The 19,787-nt window shown below is 45.8% G+C and overlaps 1 protein-coding gene across 3 annotated transcripts in view; it reads right to left on the bottom strand.

Annotated features, from left to right (window-relative positions):
- Positions 1-17,220, bottom strand: part of LOC137562969 (oxaloacetate tautomerase fahd2, mitochondrial-like) — a 51,714-nt gene extending 34,494 nt beyond the window's left edge. For 2 of the 3 annotated variants that reach the window (XR_011030227.1, XM_068274841.1), the window contains exons 1-3: positions 17,114-17,220; positions 8,200-8,464; positions 4,633-4,849 (exon numbers count right to left, since the gene is read on the bottom strand). Coding sequence is in view for 2 of the 3 variants with exons in the window: in XM_068274841.1 (XP_068130942.1) it covers positions 4,633-4,849; positions 8,200-8,459 (477 nt within the window). In the remaining variant the exon portion in view is untranslated. Of the gene's footprint in view, positions 1-4,632; positions 4,850-8,199; positions 8,465-16,176; positions 16,199-17,113 lie in introns of those variants that run through there. The other variant, XM_068274842.1, reaches the window with a different exon arrangement.
- Positions 17,221-19,787: the final 2,567 nt, after the last annotated feature.

Below are 19,787 nucleotides of genomic sequence, written 5' to 3'. Positions count from 1 at the left end.
TTGCATGAGAATGTAAATTACCCAAATAACTCCATGGGGTAGAAGCAGGTGGCAGTGCTCAAGTACCTACATCTGAGGGCCCCATGAAAGTTTTGCTATGTGGCCCATGATCCCACCATAGGTAGGTAATGCTGCTTTACCCAACAGCCCTCCCCCCCCCCCCCCCATTGTAGTCCCTTACGCACTCCAATGAGTTCTGGGTCACCAGGAGCTTGCTGGTTAGTCTGTACCAGTACAATCATATAAACCTCCATTATAGGGCTCATTTTTAAAAATTAATTGTAATTGCAGATGCTTGGTTCCCGTAAAGGAAGCATCTGAGTACAAAAAAAAAAAAGAGATCTACTTACCTGGGGCTTCCTCCAGCCCCTGGTTGCCAATATGTCCCTCGCCTCATCTCCAGTGACTCCTGGTCCCCTCCGGTGCAGATACAGACCTCAGCAGGTCATCCTTTACTGCACCTGTGTGAGCACCGCTGTCAATCATGCACAAGTGGTCTGGAGTGTTCTGTGCAAGCGCAATAGTTCTGTGCCTGCGTAGAACACTCTGGACCACATGTGCGTGATTGACAGCGGTGCTCGCGCAGGCGCAGTAGAGGACGGCCTGCTGAGCATCTATAGGGGTCCTGCACCGGAGGGGACCAGGAGCCACCAGAGATATGGCGAGGGCACAGGACGGTTGCCAGAGGCTAGAGGAAGCCCAAGGTAAGTAGATCTCCTTTTTTTAATGTACTTGGATGCTTCCTTTTAAAGTAACTAGGATGGAGTCATATGGTGTGTTTATACTTTCCTAGGTCTTCCTCCACCCCATGAGATGTGGGGGTCCCTTGCCGTCCTCTGCGTTCACTTGCAATAGCTCCTGGTAATCTGGTAGTTGTGGGGTAGTGCGCATGCGCGGCATGGCCGCCTGCCCCCCACAACAGGCTCCTGTGCGCAGGAACATTCTGTGCAGCCTTACTGCGCAGGCACAGGTTTCCGGCTGCAGGAGCATGACAGAGGATGCAGGTGCACCATGACGCGCATGCGCAGAACCCCACGAGTGGTCACACTACCAGAAGCTATTACAAGTGAATGGAGGGGCTGAAGAGGGACCCCCCCCCACACCTCATGGGGCTAGAGGAAGACCAAAGTACACCATATGACTCCATCTCGGGTTCTCTTTAACTATTCCTGTGCTCTAGAGATCCATCCCCCTATATGTATGTGGCCACAGTTTACCCCCCCCCCCTTCCTTGTATAAAGTACAGCTAACAGCCATTGTGCATCCCTCCTACTTGCCCAATGCTAATTGCAATTGCACTCCCCCTCCTGCAGCATCTGTTCCTGTCCTATTTGCAAAGTGCAGTGTATACTCCTGCATACCCTGCGTTTCTCCTCACTTGCTGTCATCAGAGCAGCCTGGTGTACTCTCCTAATCTGCTTGGCTGCAGAGTTCCTCAAATGACATGCTTTATAGCTGCATTTAGTACAATACACCAGGCAGCTGATGACAGCTAGAGAGCAGAGGAGAAACGGCACATTATACACACAATATACAGAAGTATACACTGAACTCTGCAAGCAGGAGGGAGACAGACGCTGCTGCAGGCTTCAGGAGGAGAGAGTGGACAAAGACATCCAACTGTGCTGGAACGGAGGACTGTACATGCTCATAAATTAGCAGTAAGGGGGAAGGGAGAGCGTCTGGGCAAGTCTGCCTGTCATGTAGTAGAGATAGTAATTAGTGTTGTCCGGATCATGAACGATTCGGATCTTTGATCCGAATCTATTTTATGAGTCGATCATCCGAATCATCAAAATGAGTGATTCGGATCGCAAAAGGGGCGGGGCCAGGAGCGACACGCCCCTTCGCAGCGGGGTCCTGGAAGCAGAGCAGAGATGGATCGCTCTGTTGGAAGGGACTCAGGGGAGGCAGCCTTGCAGGGACAGGTAGAGAAGACATGGATGCCACTGCCAGATATGTGTAGAGCACACATACTGGCTATAACGTGCTGCCCATTATAGGCTGGCTGTTCCGTAGTGCTGCACAGTGATCACATTGGAAGCTTTTGGCTCAGCACAGCTCAGTAACTTTGCAGGCACTGTGATTGCTGGGCAATTATATGATCCTCCTGCACTCGGCACTAAACAGCTGCACTTATCTTTGGGGAATGCTTTCTTTCACTGTGCGACCTTTTCTTTCAAAGTGTATGAACATATAGGTGAAATATATGTAAAGCATATGACTTCAGCATGTGGGTATTACGTGCAAACATTTCTGCTCTCTGCTCGTCCCTCCTCCCATCTCTGTCCACTCCCTGCCCTCTGTCCATCTTCTCCCCTTCTCTGTGTGTCCACTCCCTCCCCTTCTCCTGTCCACAGACCTGTCCTGCTGTTCATTTCACCCCCGAATGCTTCCGGTAGTAAAATGATCCGAGATTCGGATCAAAGATCCGGATCTCTTCAATGATCCGATTCGAATCATCCGGATCATTGAAAAGATCCGAACTTCCCATCTCTAATAGTAATCAGCTCAGCTGATCACACAGACAGCGAGCATTCTGAGCTGTGCAGGGATCCGTTCTTCCTCTGCTTTTTTTTCCTTCCCCCTACTCGGCAAGAGCTTCTTATGACAGCTCCATACGTCACTACCCATGAGGCAATCTGGCTAGGGCTAATTAATATGCTGCCGCGGAGCTGAGGATCTGGTGGGCGTGGCTTCAACATTAAAGGGGGGAAATCTAAATAAATACAATACAAATGCTAATAAAAGCCAGGTTTTCCCCTATAATGTGGACATTAGCTACACACAGGTGGTGAGCACTGTAGACCCTTACAGTACCTCTTTAAGTTACCTCCTCTGTAGTTATTTTACCTCCTGTGTAGTTATTTTCACATGCAGTTAATAAACAGCCTGTCTTTAACTCTGGAGTTATTTTAAGGATTGAAGAGTTAACTTAAAGACAGAAGAGTTAACTTTAGGTTTGCCTGAGGTAAAATGTTTCCTGAATACTACATGCCTTATCACCATGGTAACAACTCTAGAAGAGTTATTAAAGACAGGAGATAAGCTTAGTGAATTGAGGCCAAAGTCTTTATTCCACATATAGTTGCTGAAGAAATCCACTGCTCTGTGTTCCTGTGTTTGTATACACAGTGTTTAAGTCTTATCAGCAGCTGTGAATAAACTGCAGGAGCATCACTGAGGTTCTCTCCCCATACAGTAAACACTGAAGCTTATCCCCATCATTGCTCCCTGCAAAGTGAGAACAAGTTCTAAACTTCAGGTTTCTTTTTAGGATTTCCATGAATTGTAATGAAGAAAAGGTTTTGTTCATAAAGGTCATCATGCTGTGGCCAATCTTCTAGAGCAGGAAAGAGATTCAGAATTTAACTCCACTTTAATAAAAAAGTGTACCAGAGATGAGTAATAATAAAAGCTTCATACATACTTGGAGCTTCCTCCAGCCCCCTCCTCATGGATCGCTCCCACTCCATCTTCCTCTGCCTTCTTGGTCTCCCGTTAGCAGCCCCGCAAGTTTGCCAAGTCGGGGCCAGTCGGTGCAAGCGCACTGGGCTACGCGAACCCCCCATCTTGCTCCTGTCCAAGGGAGCATGGCGGGGCACGTGCAAGCGGCCAGGCCATGCATGCGCAGTGCACCCGACTGGACAAACCTTCGGGGCTGCTAACGGGAGACCAAGAAGTAGGGCTGTGGAGTCAGTACAAAAATCATCCAACTCCTCAGTTTATGAAACCACCGACTACAACTCTGACTCCAGGTACCCAAAATGGTTGCGACTCCGACTCCTCGTCTCCTTAGTCTAATACTTACCAGGGCTGTGGAATTGGTACAAAAATCATCCAACTCCAAAGTTTATGAAACCACCGGCTCCTAACTCCACGTACCAAAAATTGCTCTGACTCCTCAAACACGACTCCACAGCCCTGCCGAGAAGGCGGAGGAAGACGGGGTGAAAGCGGAGGGAGCTGGAGGAAGTCCCAGGTATGTACAAATCTTATTTTTACTCATCTCAGGGTCACTTCAAGGCACTTTCCAGCTCAGTCTAAAGCCAGCTATTAGAAAAGATCAATGAGATGCCAATAATTCTGAGATAATGCAGAATTATGCAAATTCATTATGTAAATTGAAAACTGACATGTAGTATCACCCCATCCCCCAATAGCTAACTTTACAGCTACATTAATGTGTATGCAGAATTTGCATAATTATGTAATTATTTGCATCTCATTGACCACCCTTAACAGACAAGATGGATTTTGCTTCTTCCCAGCCAAGCCAACAATGTGGACGTATTGCCTCCATTTTTTATTTTTCCTTAGTTATGTCCGTTTGCAGTGAGAGCTCTATTTATAGCTTAGTGCTGCAGGGACTTCAATATGCCAAATGTCTGCTTACGGCCAATGTGCAGACACAACTAACCCAGCAAGAGGGGAATAGCAGAGGCGGAGAGTGGAGCTACACTACAGTAAACAAGCATTTCTATAGCTGTAATTACACTTGTATTTGTAAGTAATTCTTGTACCCTGACCATTAAGATAAACCTTTATCCAATTGTCTATAGAGAGGAAATTGTGCCCACCCTACCTCCCTCGCTATATTTCTACCACAGGTCCACACACACAGGCACCTACCTTGCTTTCAGAAGGAAGCACAATGGAGTCGTATGGGCCAATGATAGTGCTGGGGAACTTGTTGAAGATGATGGGTTCTTTAGGAACAGGAGCATTCTGCTCCAGGCAGTGGTCCACATAGTTCATCCCAACACAGACAACTTTGCCTGGATTGGTGATGGGAGCCATCATTGTAAGCTGACTGCGACTCAGAATGTGTTCATTAGAGTCCAGAGCTCTGTGGAACAGGAAACCACATAAGTGAAATTACAGCCAAAGATTGACTCTGTAATGAGAAGGATATGGAGGCTGCCATATTTACTTTCATTTAAACAATATCAGTTGCCTGGCAGTCCTACTGATCTTTCAAGTTTTAGTAATGTGTGAATCGCACACCAGACCAAGCATACAGCCAATGTGGCCAAACTTTAGTCAGATCACATGAGTCCTGAGTCAGTGGATTACTGGTAAATTACTGGAAGCAGAGGATGATCAGGATAGCCAAGCAATCAGTACGGCTTATAAGGAATTAAATATGTCAGCATCCCTGCACCTCCCACTACAGGGTCACTCCGAGATCTGTAACAACATGTTAAGTGCGGGAAACAATACAGCAGAAGTACAGTACTTAGAATGCATCTTACTACAGGCAGCAAAAGATGTGGATTGCTTGCTATGTTTCCATCTGCATTTTCCACTTACCATACGGAACTCTTTATTAAGGCCATAAATCAGGTCAACTAACATTTCTGCATCATAGAATCCTGCCCCCTCCATCTCAAGAGGAATAACCATTTTGAGAGGGGGGATGGTTTAATGAATTCTATATAAAAGCTAAGTGTATTAGTACCACTTTGCTACAATCCACAGAGGCCGAGTTAGTAGTCAGGACTAAGTGCAGAAAGTCTGATCACTTCTATCGGCTCTCACTACAGCCTGAGCAGCGTTGGGACAGTCCTCCCCTCCACTGCCTTAACCTCCCTGGCGGTTAATTTATTTTTGAAAATGGGCAAAAATCCTTTTTTTTTTTAAATTTTTTTTGTTTTGTTTCATGTAAAGCTACCAGAGTGGTAGCTACATGAAACACCACTAGAGGGCGCATGTGGCCCTGTAGTGCGATCGTCGCCGGCATCAATAGCAAACAGGGGGACGCGTATATAACGCGTTCCCCTGTTTGGCTTCTCCTGTCGCCATGGCGACGATCGGCATGACGTCATGGACGTCAGCCGACGTCCTGACGTCATGCGCACTCGATCCAGCCCAAAGCGCTGCCCGGAACTCATTGATCCGGGCAGCGCAGGGCTCTGGCGGGGGGGCCCTCTTCAGCCGCTGTGTGCGGGCGATCGCCGCAGAGCGGCGGCGATCGAGCTGTGCGCGCGGCTAGCAAAGTGCTGGCTGCGCGCACAGCACTTTGAATGGGGCGAATCGCCCCAGCAGACCCTGAGAAATCCTCCTGCGCGGCATAGCCTGAGCTCAGCTCGGGCTTACCGCCAGGGAGGTTAAAGGATACCCGAGGTGACATGTGACATGATGAGATAAATATGGGTATGTATAGTGCCTAGCCTACAAATTACTATGCTGTGTTCCTTTTTTTCTTTCTCAGCCTGAAAGAGTTAAATATCAGGTATATAAGTGGCTGACTCAGTCCTGACTCAGACAGGAAGTGACTACAGTGTGACCCTCACTGATAAGAAATTCCAACTATAAAACACTTTCCTAGAAAATGACTTCTGAGAGCAGGAAAGAGATAAAAATGGTTAATAGTTCATAGATTTTAGCTCTGGCATACGTAAAACTTATAAACTAGATTTAAACATTAAATAAATCCGTGGAATATCTTAAAAATTCATATTTAGGCGAAGGAAGATAGATACAATCATTTTTCATTAGTTTATTTTCGCCTCGGGTGTCCTATAAATGAAACCTGAAGTGAGAGGTATATGGAGGCTGCCATATTTATTTCCTTTTAAACAATACCAGTTGCCTGGCAGTCCTGGAGATCATTCTAGCATCAGTAGTATCTGAAAACAAGCATGCAGCTAATCTTGTCGCAATGGATGTCAGAAACATCTGATCTGCATGCTAATTCAGGATCTATGACTAAAAGTATTGGCGGCAGCGGATCAGTGGGATAGCCATGTATTTTGCAAGGAAGAAGTAGAAAAAAATGAAAAAAAAAAAAAAAAAAAAAAAAATCACCATTCTCAGCTTTCAGCCATTGTAGTTTAAAAATAAAATGTGCTATCGATGATGAAATAGACACTTTTTTTTCTAATTTGTCCCGGTTATTACAACGTTTAAATTGTGTCCCTAGCACAATGTATGGCAATAATATTTTATTTGGAAATAAAGGTGTCTATTTTTCCATTTAGTGTTTTTTATATTATAATAATTATTCCAAGACTTTCATTACAAAATCCACAGTAATGTCATACATATTAACAAATTCCCTAAGGTAGCAATTTATATATATATATATATTTTTTTTTAATGGTGTATTTTTTTTTTTTTACAAGTGTTTTATTTTGGTAACTGTGGGGAGGAAGGGTTTAAAAATATATATTAAAAAAAAAACTATTTAAATTTTCCTATGGGTTAGTATATTAGACTGTTTTTGGATGTATTTTTACTTTTTGGCCACAAGATGGCGCTATGGAGTTCTGTGTTGAATACATTTCACACAGAAGGAAGGGTTTACATTTTGTTTCTGCCGGGATTTTCTTCATACAACACTGCAGGAGGCTGTGAGTCATCGCAGCCTCAGTGATCGGGTATCCCGATCACAGAGGGGACGGGATAGCGGCAATTGCGGACGGGGAAGTGCGGCGATCGTGGCGGCGGCGGTAAACAAACGTACTGCAAATGCTTATCTACTGCAGAGGCGTAGATAAGCGTTTGCAGAATCCAGAAGTGGTTAATATACAGTGTGTGTGGATTGTTATTGCAAAAAAAAAAAAAAAAAAAAAAAACTATATAAAACTGAAAATAAAAATATGACTCTTTTCTTTGCTACTAATGTTCTATTAATTATCTGTACTACACATACATACATTATATCATAAGGTTTTTTTCCGCTTCGGTGTCACTTTAAGACTTCCTGTAAAGTATAAGGCAGGACGTTTGAATGAGAATGATTGAAAACTTTTGGCTGTTACTGATGACTAACATGGAACTCTACCATTAAAGGATTAGTATACTTATAAAATGGATCAATAGTATATGTATAGTCCATTACGCAAAACTCTCCATCACTGGGTTCCTGAGTATCGATTACCTGTGTAATATGTGGATTTCATATCTGTAATCTATTGTCTGTCAGGTCAGGTCTGATCTAAAGTAACATACACATTTTCAATCCTTGTCGCTCAAAACAACGCTTTGTAAGAAACCAGGGTCCATGTGCAATTAACATTTTCTCCTAAGTGACAGCGCTCTTTCCCAGAAGTCATCCTAAGGAATGTTAAGAGCGATAGTGATTGAACGCATGTGCCAGGCTTTACACTGACAAATATGAGCAGCTCTTTAGTGATCTTGTACAGAATGGCATATACGCCGTATAAATGCAAATGACTGAATATGGATTGGTACCTCCTGGCCGTCTGTAAGGCCGACTCTCCAGCTTCTAGGAACTCTCTCATCCTACAAGGCAACGATGGATCAAAGGCATTGAGGTCAATGATCTTGTCTCCATCTAGCTCCAAGCCAATGTTCTGACCTGCAGAGGAGGAGCTCTGAAACTGGACTAATCTCATCCTGAGCGGTGAAAGGCGAGAGATCCCCCGTCTGGGCGATAGATGGAAAGTCCTGTGGTGGATCAGTCGTAGAGCACCTTGGATCCAAAGTGACATCAGACCTTTAAAATAGAAAATGTTATGAAACTGTAGTACACAAAATAAACCCTGTTATTTCTAACCGTTTCCAAGGGCTTGAAGTAAGCCTGAAATGATTGTGTTACGAAGGCTACCATATTCATTTCATGTCAATTTCCTGACCATCCTTTGGATCCTCTGCCCCTAATACTTCCAGCTCAGGCCTAGAAGAAGTATATGCATCATGATGCGTGAGATAAAAAAGGCCACAGTAATTCGGGCACTAGAATATTGCTACTAGAATATTGGTAAAATGACTAATATTATACTCAAATATTAAAGAGAACCCGAGGTGGGTTTGAAGAATATTATCTGCATACAGAGGCTGGATCTGCCTATACAGCCCAGCCTCTGTTGCTATCCCAAACACCCCTAAGGTCCCCCTGCACTCTGCAATCCCTCATAAATCACAGCCATACTGCTGACAAACAACTTGTCAGAGCTGGCTGTGTTTATCTCTATAGTGTCAGTCTGCTGCTCTCCCCGCCTCCTGAAGAACTCCAGTCCCCGCCTGCATCCCTTCCCTCCCTGCTGATTGGAGGGAAGGGACGGGGGCAGGGACCGGAGCTATGCAGGAGGCGGGGGAGCAGCTGAGACTGACACTACAGATGTAAACAGAGCCTCACAGCACGACTGTGATTTATGAGGGATTGCAGAGTGCAGGGGGACCTTAGTGGGGTTTGGGATAGCAACAGAGGCTGGGCTGTATAGGCAGATCCAGCCTCTGTGTGCAGATAACAATCTTTAAACACACCTCGGGTTCTCTTTAAGCACTGGATGATAAGGTTAGTAGAATATTGGTAATTTTACAAAATTTTTACTATAACTGTTTTAGTCCTCTTCTCACACCAACCCACCCACCCTCTACCTAGTCCTAACACTAAAGCCTGGTAAACACCTTCAATTTTGATCGTGTAGGTAAGCTCTCATACTACATGGAGGTAGTCACATTGGCCAGTCACTGGCCAATTTTACCCCTTCTATGTAATATGAGGGCCAACAGATTTGAACCTCCTTAGCGGTAACCACAAGCTACACTCGGGGTAGAAAACTGCAGCTCAGAGCGGTAACCCCGGCCTACACTCGTGGTAGCTGCCAGGAGGTCCATGCAGAGCACTGCGCGCAGCGGGCATTCTCATTCGCCCCCCGGGCGATCCAGACGCTGGCGGTTATTACTCTTCCTGTCCATGGAGGCTCTGCATCCCCCTGGTGAGATCGCCGACTGTAGTCATGACGACAGTCGGCAATCTCACTATAGGGTTACATCGCCACCTGGAGGACGGAGCGAGAACTGTAGGGTTGGATCCCAGGGAGGTAGTGCAGGGGCTGCTCCAGGCTCCCTTGTGGTATTATTTTTTTCTTGCTTTTAGGGTCTAAAAGCTCATGAAAGAATCATACCGCCAGGAAGGTTAATGTACTATGTACAGATTGTGCAGGTAAGCTCTCATACTACTGTACATGGAAGTGGTAAAATTGCCCAATAATTGGACAATCAAAAAGTGAATTCACTCTAATGTCACCCGGCAGGGATCAAGGCACGATCCCTTGAGCAACATTTTGTTGATGGACCTGCAGGCTAGCAATAAGTCCTGTTACTATGGAAGGCGGTGGAAGGCCGATGTGCAGCACACGACAGAGCTGGCTGAGCGTGAGAAAACATTGTATCAGGCAGCATCTGGGCGAGATGATCCAGCATGCCTGATCTCTCGGAAACGTATTGGGGCCACTGTACACACACACACACACAAGAATCTCAGTAGAAGCGATCTTTATCGGTCATCTCAGCTGAGTTTTGTCTAGTGTGTGTACAGACCATCATTCTTCACTGGTAACAGTGCACAGTTCTACAAAAGTCATGGTAATGAGCCCTGCATAATCCACCTGCCGAAACAGTCTGTATGCATGTTGGATTAGTTTGGCTCTTTAATATTAACAAGCTGACGTTGCATTCCAGCAGTTCTGGAGGTGTGTTTACCTATCAGGGAAACCAGAGATGATTTGCATATTCAGCAGTGATGCATCATGGGACACCTCAGAGCTCACTCCAACCTGAATAACTGCAAATACCTTCTGTTTTAAAAAGGCAATTTTTTTTTTAGTAAGGAGGCTTTTTGGTCCTTTGTAGCCCCTTGCACAAGCCTGGAAGTTCTGGTTCACCAATCACCATGAGCTTGCTAGGCAATCAATACATAATCCACCTGTCAGCTACACTCAACTAGCCAGGCTGGCTCAGTCATCCATTAGCCTATGTGTGCAACTCATGCCTCTTATTTTAACTGGAATGAAGACAGGTATGCTTACTGCTTTTGATGTAGGGGGGCAGGGATTACCTTATTGCTGCACTGAGGTAACTGCCCCTCCCTGTGTGCTCTTTACATTAAAGCTATAATTTTTTTTTCATTTCTAAAACTTATGACCAAATAAATACTAGTCTCCATAGGAGTATTGGAGGCTTTACATGAAATTTGCATTAGGCCTCGTTCCGATCAGGGCCGTTTCTGTGCGCTTTTTACAGCGCACTGCCCTGTGCGATCAGCAAGGTATTTATTTTCCCATGTAACTAAATGTAGCTGGTTCACATCTATGCGCTGCACTGAGCAGCGTTACAGAAACGTAGTGTTGCATGCCTTTCTGTGCGTTGAGCTGGAAAGCGCACATCAATGCAAGTGAATGGGTGCGCTTTTTTAGCGCATAGAAGCGCATGCGGTTTTTACCCCTAATTGGAGAAAAAAATACATTTACATACAAAAACAAAGTTTTATTGACAACTGCTGCTGGTACAACAAGCAATACGTGCTTTAAAGAAGCGCAGCGCAACGCACAGAAACGCACACTAAAGCGCACACAAGTGCGTGCATGCGTTTTTTACCACGCGCTTTCACACGTTTTTCAGCGCAGCAGATGTGAACGAGCCCTTAGGAAAAAAAAATAGGTTTGTAGATGACCAGGTAATAATGTATCATGAGGCAGTAGCCAGTGTAGTGCCTAGAGCGAATCCTTGTTTCTATACTGGAGGCATTTCACCCCACTGATTAAGACTTCAAGCATGTTTCTCTACTTTATTTTGACCTCTGTCCACATGCAATTATCCAAGGGGGATTTTCCATATGGATTTAACCCCCATTCCATTTTGCATTAACTATGCATAAAGCAGCTTGTGTCATGTATTCAAAAACATCAATAATATTACAGAAAACAATATAAAGTAACCTGTTGCCATGGATACTATGCACTTGCATCGCTGCAGTAAACACTCTTGGCATGGATCATTAATAGCACATAAGCAGGCAACAAAGTAAGAGTATAGTGAAGGAAAACATGAAACCTATCACAGGACAGCAGTCAGAGGTTGGTGATCTTATGCAGACATTGCTGCACTTAGCCTGACTATAGTCTGAAGACCCCATACACTCAACATAAAAGCATAATTAAACAATTAAACAATTACCTTGCGCTGGAGGGGAATAACTGTCTACTCAGCAGCGTGCAAGAGTGAGGGATCCCTTCAACCCTCAATTTTCAACTGAGTTACACTTCAAATTTATTCAAGCACGCGCTCTGTATAAAAGTTAAAAAACTCTTTATTAATTCAAATTCACATAGAAACCATTAGTAACGGAGTTTCCTACCTTCTCTCACACTCACTTCAACCTTCATTCATCCACACCATAGAAGGGCCCTTCTATCAAATATAAAAAATAAATAATATAAAATTAATAGAAAAAAGGGGAAGATATTCTCCTATATATGCAGAAAAAATGAATGAATGAAAAATCTAAAATTATAGAACGTCTGCCAGTTATGAACGTTCTATAATTTTAGATTTTTCATTCATTCATTTTTTTCTGCATATATAGGAGAATATCTTCCCCTTTTTTCTATTAATTTTCTATTATTTATTTTTTATATTTGATAGAAGGGCCCTTCTATGGTGTGGATGAATGAAGGTTGAAGTGAGTGTGAGAGAAGGTAGGAAACTCCGTTACTAATGGTTTCTATGTGAATTTGAATTAATAAAGAGTTTTTTAACTTTTATACAGAGCGTGTGCTTGAATAAATTTGAAGTGTAAAAGCATAATTACTATGAAATGCTCTATGAACATCTCCAAAAAATAGAACAGGAGAGTTCTTTTTGTTAAGGCGGACCTGAACTTAGAACTCCCTCTCTGCTCTAAAAGATAAGAAACAGCATAATCTTTAAAGAAAAGCATTTCTTTATTACAGCTTACAGAACTCCTGCAATACATCGGCAGTGTGTTTACTTCCTGCTTTCATGGAAGCAGACAAAGGGTTAGCCCCGTGTTTACATATTAACTGTGTCTGCAGAGGATTGCTGAACTTCTGTCCTGACACAGCTGAGAGATCAAATTACACTTGTGATTACTTACAGACCAGGCTAAACTCTCTAAAAGCAAGCTTTTTTCCTTGTGTCATTTGCAAGAGTTCAGGTCCACTTTAATATATTTATTGAATTGGTTAAAGACATAGCAAAATAATCATTAGGCTACAGCCTCAGGGATGTCTCTCAGCATCCATGCCACAGGGAGGACAGAAAGTGTGAAAAACTTGCTGATCCCAGGAGCAATGATAGTGGACTACCTTTCTTTCTTGTCCAGTCAGTCACCTTCTTCTGGAACTGGACAGTCATAGGAGATCTTGTAAAGCGACATACAAGTGCTAGATGGAAACCGCACCTGTGCACATGTCAATGTAAAGAGGCCCTTATGTAAGGCTGCCAGAAGAGATTTCACTCAATAAAAAACATCCAAACTGGGGGTGGGCAATCTTTTTGGTCGTGGGCCACAAAGGGATCTTACATTTTACAAAGGCGCCAGACCAGTATAGGTAGCCGATGTAATCCCCCCCCCACCCCGCCCATTACTGGAAGCCGAACTCGCCCCTAGTCTTAGTTGGGCCCCCAGTTCAGGTAGCCGACGAGCCCCCCACCCCTCCCTAGTAGAGGTAGCTAAATTTGCCCCCAGTATTGAATAGCGCCCCCTTCCCAATTTAGGTAGCCGATGAGAATGACCTCCCCCACCCCTCAGCAGAAGTAGCCATATGTGCCACCGGTAATAAGTAGTCCCCTCTCCAAGTAACTAGGTGTGCCCCCATTAGGCAGCCCCATCCCCAGTTTAGGTAGCCAGCTGTGCTCCCAGTATTCGGTAGCCCCTCCCCAGTTTAGGTAGCCACCTGCATTCCCAGATGTGCCTCTCTATTCTTCTCAATGCAGAGTTGTGACCGAACATTAAAGGGAACCTAAACCGAGAAGGATATGGATTTTTCCTTTTAAAATAATACCAGTTGGCTGACTCTCCTGCTGATCCTGTTTCTCTAATTCTTTTAGCCACAGCCCCTGAACAAGCATGCAGATCAGGTGCTCTGACTGAAGTCAGACTGGATTAGCTGCATGCTGGTTTCAGGTCTGTCATTAAGCCACTACTGTAGCCAAAGAGATCAGCAGGACTGCCAGGCAACTGGTATTGTTTAAAAGGAAACAACCATATCCCTTTCAATTTAGGTTCCCTTTAATGAGGTCACTCAACGCACGCCAAGCGTCCACAGTGGCATGTCTCTTTATGTGACCCACTGTCACATGACGAGACACCGATGTAGTCATGAAGATGGGATGCTGGTCACGCGGCTGAAGGGAGATCGACGCTGGAAGCGGAGAGCGGGTGAGTAACCTCATTTAGGCCGGGGATCCCCATATGCTTCTGGAAATTAATGCAATTGCCGGGGATCCCAATATGCTTCTGGAAATAAATGCAATTCCTGAAAGCACAAAGTACTACGTTTTAAAAATCAAGCTCTGGACAAACTGCAAAAATGCCGCAGGAGCTGCGATTGCTTTTTGAGGAAATCACAATTGTGGCAGTAGAACCATCTGCATTGGCTAACGTTATCCTTTCGCTTTTGGAATCGCCAGAGGCTTCCCACCAATGAGTTATTTTAATTTGCTTTAGGATTGCTTTAATATCGATTGCTGCAAATTGGTAGATGACATAAAAGTTTATCAGAGATTTACTGATCCTTAAAGTGGACCTGAACTCAGAACTTCCCTCTCTGCTCTAAAAGATAAGCAACAGCATAACCTTCAAATAAATACATTTCTTTGTTACAGCTCATACAAATTCTGCAAAAATCTGCAGTGTCTACTTCCTGCTTTCATGAAAGCAGACATCGGGTTAACATCCAGTGTTTACAAATTAGCTGAGGCAGCCAGCTACCACAGCTGAGAGTTCAAATTACAGTTGTGATTAGTCAAAGATGAGGGAGCATTAGACAGGCTAAACTCTCTAAATACACACAGGGTGCACTGCTCTATATTTTCCTTCTGTCCAGAGCAAGAGTTCAGGTCCGCTTTAACCACTCCAATTACAAAGGGCCCATTCACACTGAATTTGTTGGGTTCTGTCACAATGGAGAATATCATTGCATCCCAATGTAATGCAATCATATTTCTGTGGTAGCTTTACATTGGAGTAATGCACAGCATGCTGGGCATTTACCAGACTACATGCGCGTGTACATCACTTTTCAGCACCGTTGCATTGATATCACAACACAACATGCATAGTGTGAAAGCACCCTAACTATGTGCATATCCAGCAAAACAGAGACCAGTCCAGCAAACTGGACTCAGATCAGGGGAGGACTGGAACCTTTTGGCCTGGGGGGACAACACAAACTAGAGGCCCGTTTCACGGCATCCCCAGCCCAAAGCCATATCTTTCTTGTGTGCAAATCTTCAAATTGTGATGACTAACAGCCCCAGCCACACACACACACACACACTATGTACCTTATGCCTAACCCCATTTCTCCGCACAATCTACCTGTCTGTGTCTGATGCCTAACCTTAAAGGAGTTATCAGGCTGCTTTTTTTTTTTTTATAAAATTAAGTGTTACTTAGCCAGGGCTCGTCCAGCCCCAAGCTCCCAGCATGTCCCTTGCCGCAGCTCTGCAGTCAGCTGTTCGCTGCCGCTGCCTCCCAACCCCCGGCGATGATGTCAGGCTGACTGCGCCTGTGCGAGCGGCGCTGTCAATCACCGCCACATGGACCAGAGCTTACTGTGCAGACGCAGAACTACTGCGCCTGCGCAGTACACTCCGGTCCATGTGGCGGTGATTGACAGTGCTGCTCGCACAGGCGCAGTACAGGCCGACATCCAGGTCGGACTGGTGCCATCGCCGGGGACTGGGAGGCAGCGGCAGCGAATGGCTGACTGCAGAGCTGCGGCGAGGGACATGCTGGGAGCGTGGGGCTGGAGAAAGCCCCGGGTAAGTAGCACTTATTTCATTAAAAATGCCTGATAACTCCTTTGAACAACCCCCCACACACACACACACACACAAACACAAACCTACCTACCTGGTGATGCCTAACCCCACTCCTGCCCACCCACCATACAAACTACTTGTCTGACACCTACCCCCCCCTCCAACTACCTGTTTGACAGTGCCTAACTGCCTGCCTCCCCCCTCCCCTGCCGCCAATCACACCACAAGAAGAAAAAACGTCCCCCCTCAGGCCAGGGTCAGAATGGAGATGATTATCACACAAAAAAAAACTCAGCGGGCACTGGCCTTGGCAGAGAATTGAAGTTGACAGCAGTAGCAGGCAGGCAGCAAAGTGTGAGTAACTCAGTGACAAGAAGGGAGAAGAAGTACAGAAACAAAATTTATAAAAACCACCTTCTCCTCTGGCAACCTGGACCTGACCTCCTGTCTCCTCAGTCCTACACCTCCTCCTCCTCCACAGCAGCAAGCAGCTATAGGTGGCATCTCCGACTCCCAGCCCCCCCCCCCCCCCCCCCCCCCCCGAGTGTCCGACTCCTCCAGCCAGGACAGCCAGCCACTCGTAGCCGCAGCTCCAGGCCCCCAGCCCCCCCAGCACAGAAAGCTGAAGAGTGATACAGCTCACTCCGACGACACCTCAGAGGCACAGCAGCACAGGGGAGGACTGTGTCCGACTCCTCCAGCCAGGCCAGCCAGCCACTCGTAGCCGCAGCTCCAGCCCCCCCAGCACAGAAAGCTGAAGAGTGAGACAGCTCACTCCGATGACACCGCAGGCACAGCAGCACGTTGCGGGCGGCAATGGCTCCAGGCGGGGGGTGGAGTCAAGCAGGGTCAACCCACCGGGCCGGAGAGGACCTAAGCTATTTGTGTCCTTGTGCCGCTCACATCCACCGCAGGCGCAGCCACGCACAAGGGCACACCACGTCCGGCCGCCTCAGCCCCTTCTTTGATTGGATACTTCAACTTGCCGGGAAATATCGCACGAGGTTGCGATCCCCACTGCGAACCTGTCACCTGTGGTATGTCTGCGGCCGCTGCGTATAGCAGCGGCCGGCCCTAATTACTTAAGATTCGGGCAGCCCGGGGGGCAATTGCCCCCCGTCCCCCTGGGCCAGTCCTCCCCTGACTCAGATCCATTTAAGCTGCCATTGTAATATGAGAGGCAGCTCATTTTGATAGAACAGCTATCAGATTTTGCCACTATTTAAAACTATATGCCACACCAGCAACAGCTGGTAAACTACAAGTGCCAGCCTGTCATGCCAAAGTACACTGTGCCTGCCAGACACAGCCGCTCACTGCAGCTATACGCGAGACATAAATGTATATTTACCACGTGATTTGTCATTGAACAGCCGGTTACCAGGGTGACAGCACAGAGCACCGAAGTCTCCTGGAATCAGACTGTAGGGAAGCTCAGTCTTGTGACCACCTGACCTGGCGTACATAGCACTACATCTCCCAGAGTTCATTGCACGGACTTCAACAACTTTATTTGCCACAGTCAGAGCGTACAATGCATTTTTTGGTTGGCTGGGAAGGGCGGGAAAGCGCATAAATTAAAGGATAGTACGCATTGCAACTTTAGGTTTACAAATTACCACGCACTAAAATGTGCATCAGTACACATATTATACGGTATGAATGTAACGATACGGAATTTGTAATTTATCAGTGTGACCATGACCAGTGCTCTGTACAAGAGGTGTTTAGATTTTTGATGGGTAATTTTAGGTCATACATCCTGCTACCTTACCATGGTGAGGAAGGAGGTAATGTAAAGTCATGATGCCTGGTTGCTGCCTCATTGCATAGCTCCCAACTGTACCTCTTTTGGAGGGACTGTCCCTCTTCCCTCCTCATTTGTCCCTCTTTCTGTGTAAATATTTGTATTTATCTACTGAAAAATGTGTTTGATTATCAGTCTCTAAACTTTATTCCCATCCTTTAAATTGACATATTTATAATTTTCAAATGTTAATATGAAGGAAAATGAAGCAGGATAGAAAAGACCAGTGTGGTTTGAGTTATAACAACCATTTTTTCTTATGAAATCTTTATGGTATTCATGACTTAGATGAGGCTACAGCCTGCTCTCCCCCTTCCTCCTTTGTGATTGCACACACAGCTCCCTGTCACTGCGGACTGCGGAGCTGATTACACTCACTGATTGACTTCAGTGTGGAGGAGAGGAATGTGCAGCTCCTCCCACCGCAGACTGAGGACGGCCGGAGAGGATAAGAGATACAGTCAGACACGTGGAGCTGAAGCTGTGAGTGCCAGGAGATGCTGCTGCTATAGGAGAGGTGCTGTCACTGCTGTGTGTGTATGGATGCAGTGTGTGTACATGTATGACATGTGTGACGTGATGTGTATGCATATAGTGTGTGTGTGTGTCGTCTCTGGGATCTGTGTGTATACAAAGCAGGTGTGTGTATGTAAAGTATATAGTGTGTGTGTGTTGTGATCTGCGTGTATATATAAAGTATGTATGTATGTATATTGAGTATGTATGTACTGTATACAGAGCATGTGTGTGTATGTATATAGTGTGTGATGTGATGTGATGTGATCTGCGTGTATATATAGAGCATGTATGTATGTATATAGAGTATGTGTGTATGTACTGTATACAGAGCATGTGTGTTAGTATATAGTGTGTGTGTGATGTGATCTGCATGTGTATAGAGAGAGAGCATGTGTGTATGTATGTACGTCTATATAGAGTATGTATGTATGTATGTATACAGAGCATGTATGTATGTACATAGAGCATGTGGGTGTATGTATGAAAAACTGCATCCCCCCTTCAGTGTAACACCCCCTCCCTTAACCCCATAGCAAGCATGGGCAATACACCTCCACGCTTCTTCTGCACTAGTTGTCCTGCCATAACCCTGCCCCCCTCCCCCACCTGTCCCTTATAGACCTGACCCACCCTTCTCTTAACTGCTTAAAGTAGTACTGTGGGGCAAAGGAGAAAAAGAGTTGAACTTACCTGGGGCTTCTAATGAACCCCCGCAGACATCCTGTGCTCACGCAGCCACTCACCAATGCTCCAGTCCCTGCCGCCGGTTACTTCTGGAAATTGCCACTGTCGCCTGTACGGCCTGCGCAGTATGCTCCCGGGGATGTCAGTGGGGGTGAAGAGAAGCCTGCGCAGGCACAGTAGTTTTGCGACTTAAAAGCTGCAAATTACGGAAGTGAACCGGAGGCGGGGCCGGAGCACTGGTGAGTGGCTGCGCGGGCACAGGATGTCTGCGGGGGACCATTAAAAGCCCCAGGTAAGTTCAACTCATTTTTCCCCTTTGCGATCTACAGTAAATAACAAGCTTACATCCCCCTAGTGACCAGGCTATTTTTTAAAATTCAGGCCACTGCAGCTTGCTGCAGGGCCATACAACTTAGCACGCAATTAAATCTTGCCCCCTTTTGTTGCTACCAACAGAGCTTTCTGTTGGTGGCATCTGATTGCTGCTGAGATTTTATTTATTTTTTTTAAATAAATTCACGTATTTTAAATGATTCACCCACCCTCCCTTCCCACCGGAGAGCCAATCAGAGCTGATCACCTCTCATAGGCATCAGCCTATGAGAGGGATCTTCTTGTGGCACACTCGAGGGGACAGCTCAGTTACAGAGCTGTCCCCCGTACAGCGCTGCGGTAGATCGCAGGGCTGTACATGTAAATAAACTATTTTTTTTTTAATGTGAAACAGGCTGCCGCCTGCAGGCAACTGATCTCGTAACTCCGCTCCTTCCCCAGGACTTGTTGCCAGCCGGCATTAGACGGCCCTGGGGGAGCCACCTTGCGACTGCCCATCAGCGTTAGTCGGTCGCAAGGAGGTTAAAGTGTACCTGATATAATAGGTGTATTTATACTTACCTGGGGCTTTTTCCAGCCCCATGAAGTGTGTGGGCTCACTTGCAGCCTCTCCGTTCACTTGATATTCCCCGGTAATCTGGTCAGTCACAACCAGTCATGTGCATCTGCATATACGCAACCC

This window comes from Hyperolius riggenbachi, chromosome 3 (genome assembly GCF_040937935.1).
Source record: "Hyperolius riggenbachi isolate aHypRig1 chromosome 3, aHypRig1.pri, whole genome shotgun sequence".
Lineage (NCBI taxonomy): Eukaryota > Metazoa > Chordata > Amphibia > Anura > Hyperoliidae > Hyperolius > Hyperolius riggenbachi.
The sequence above is the reverse complement of the archived record's forward strand: the minus strand, read 5'-3'. Positions and strand labels throughout refer to the sequence as shown.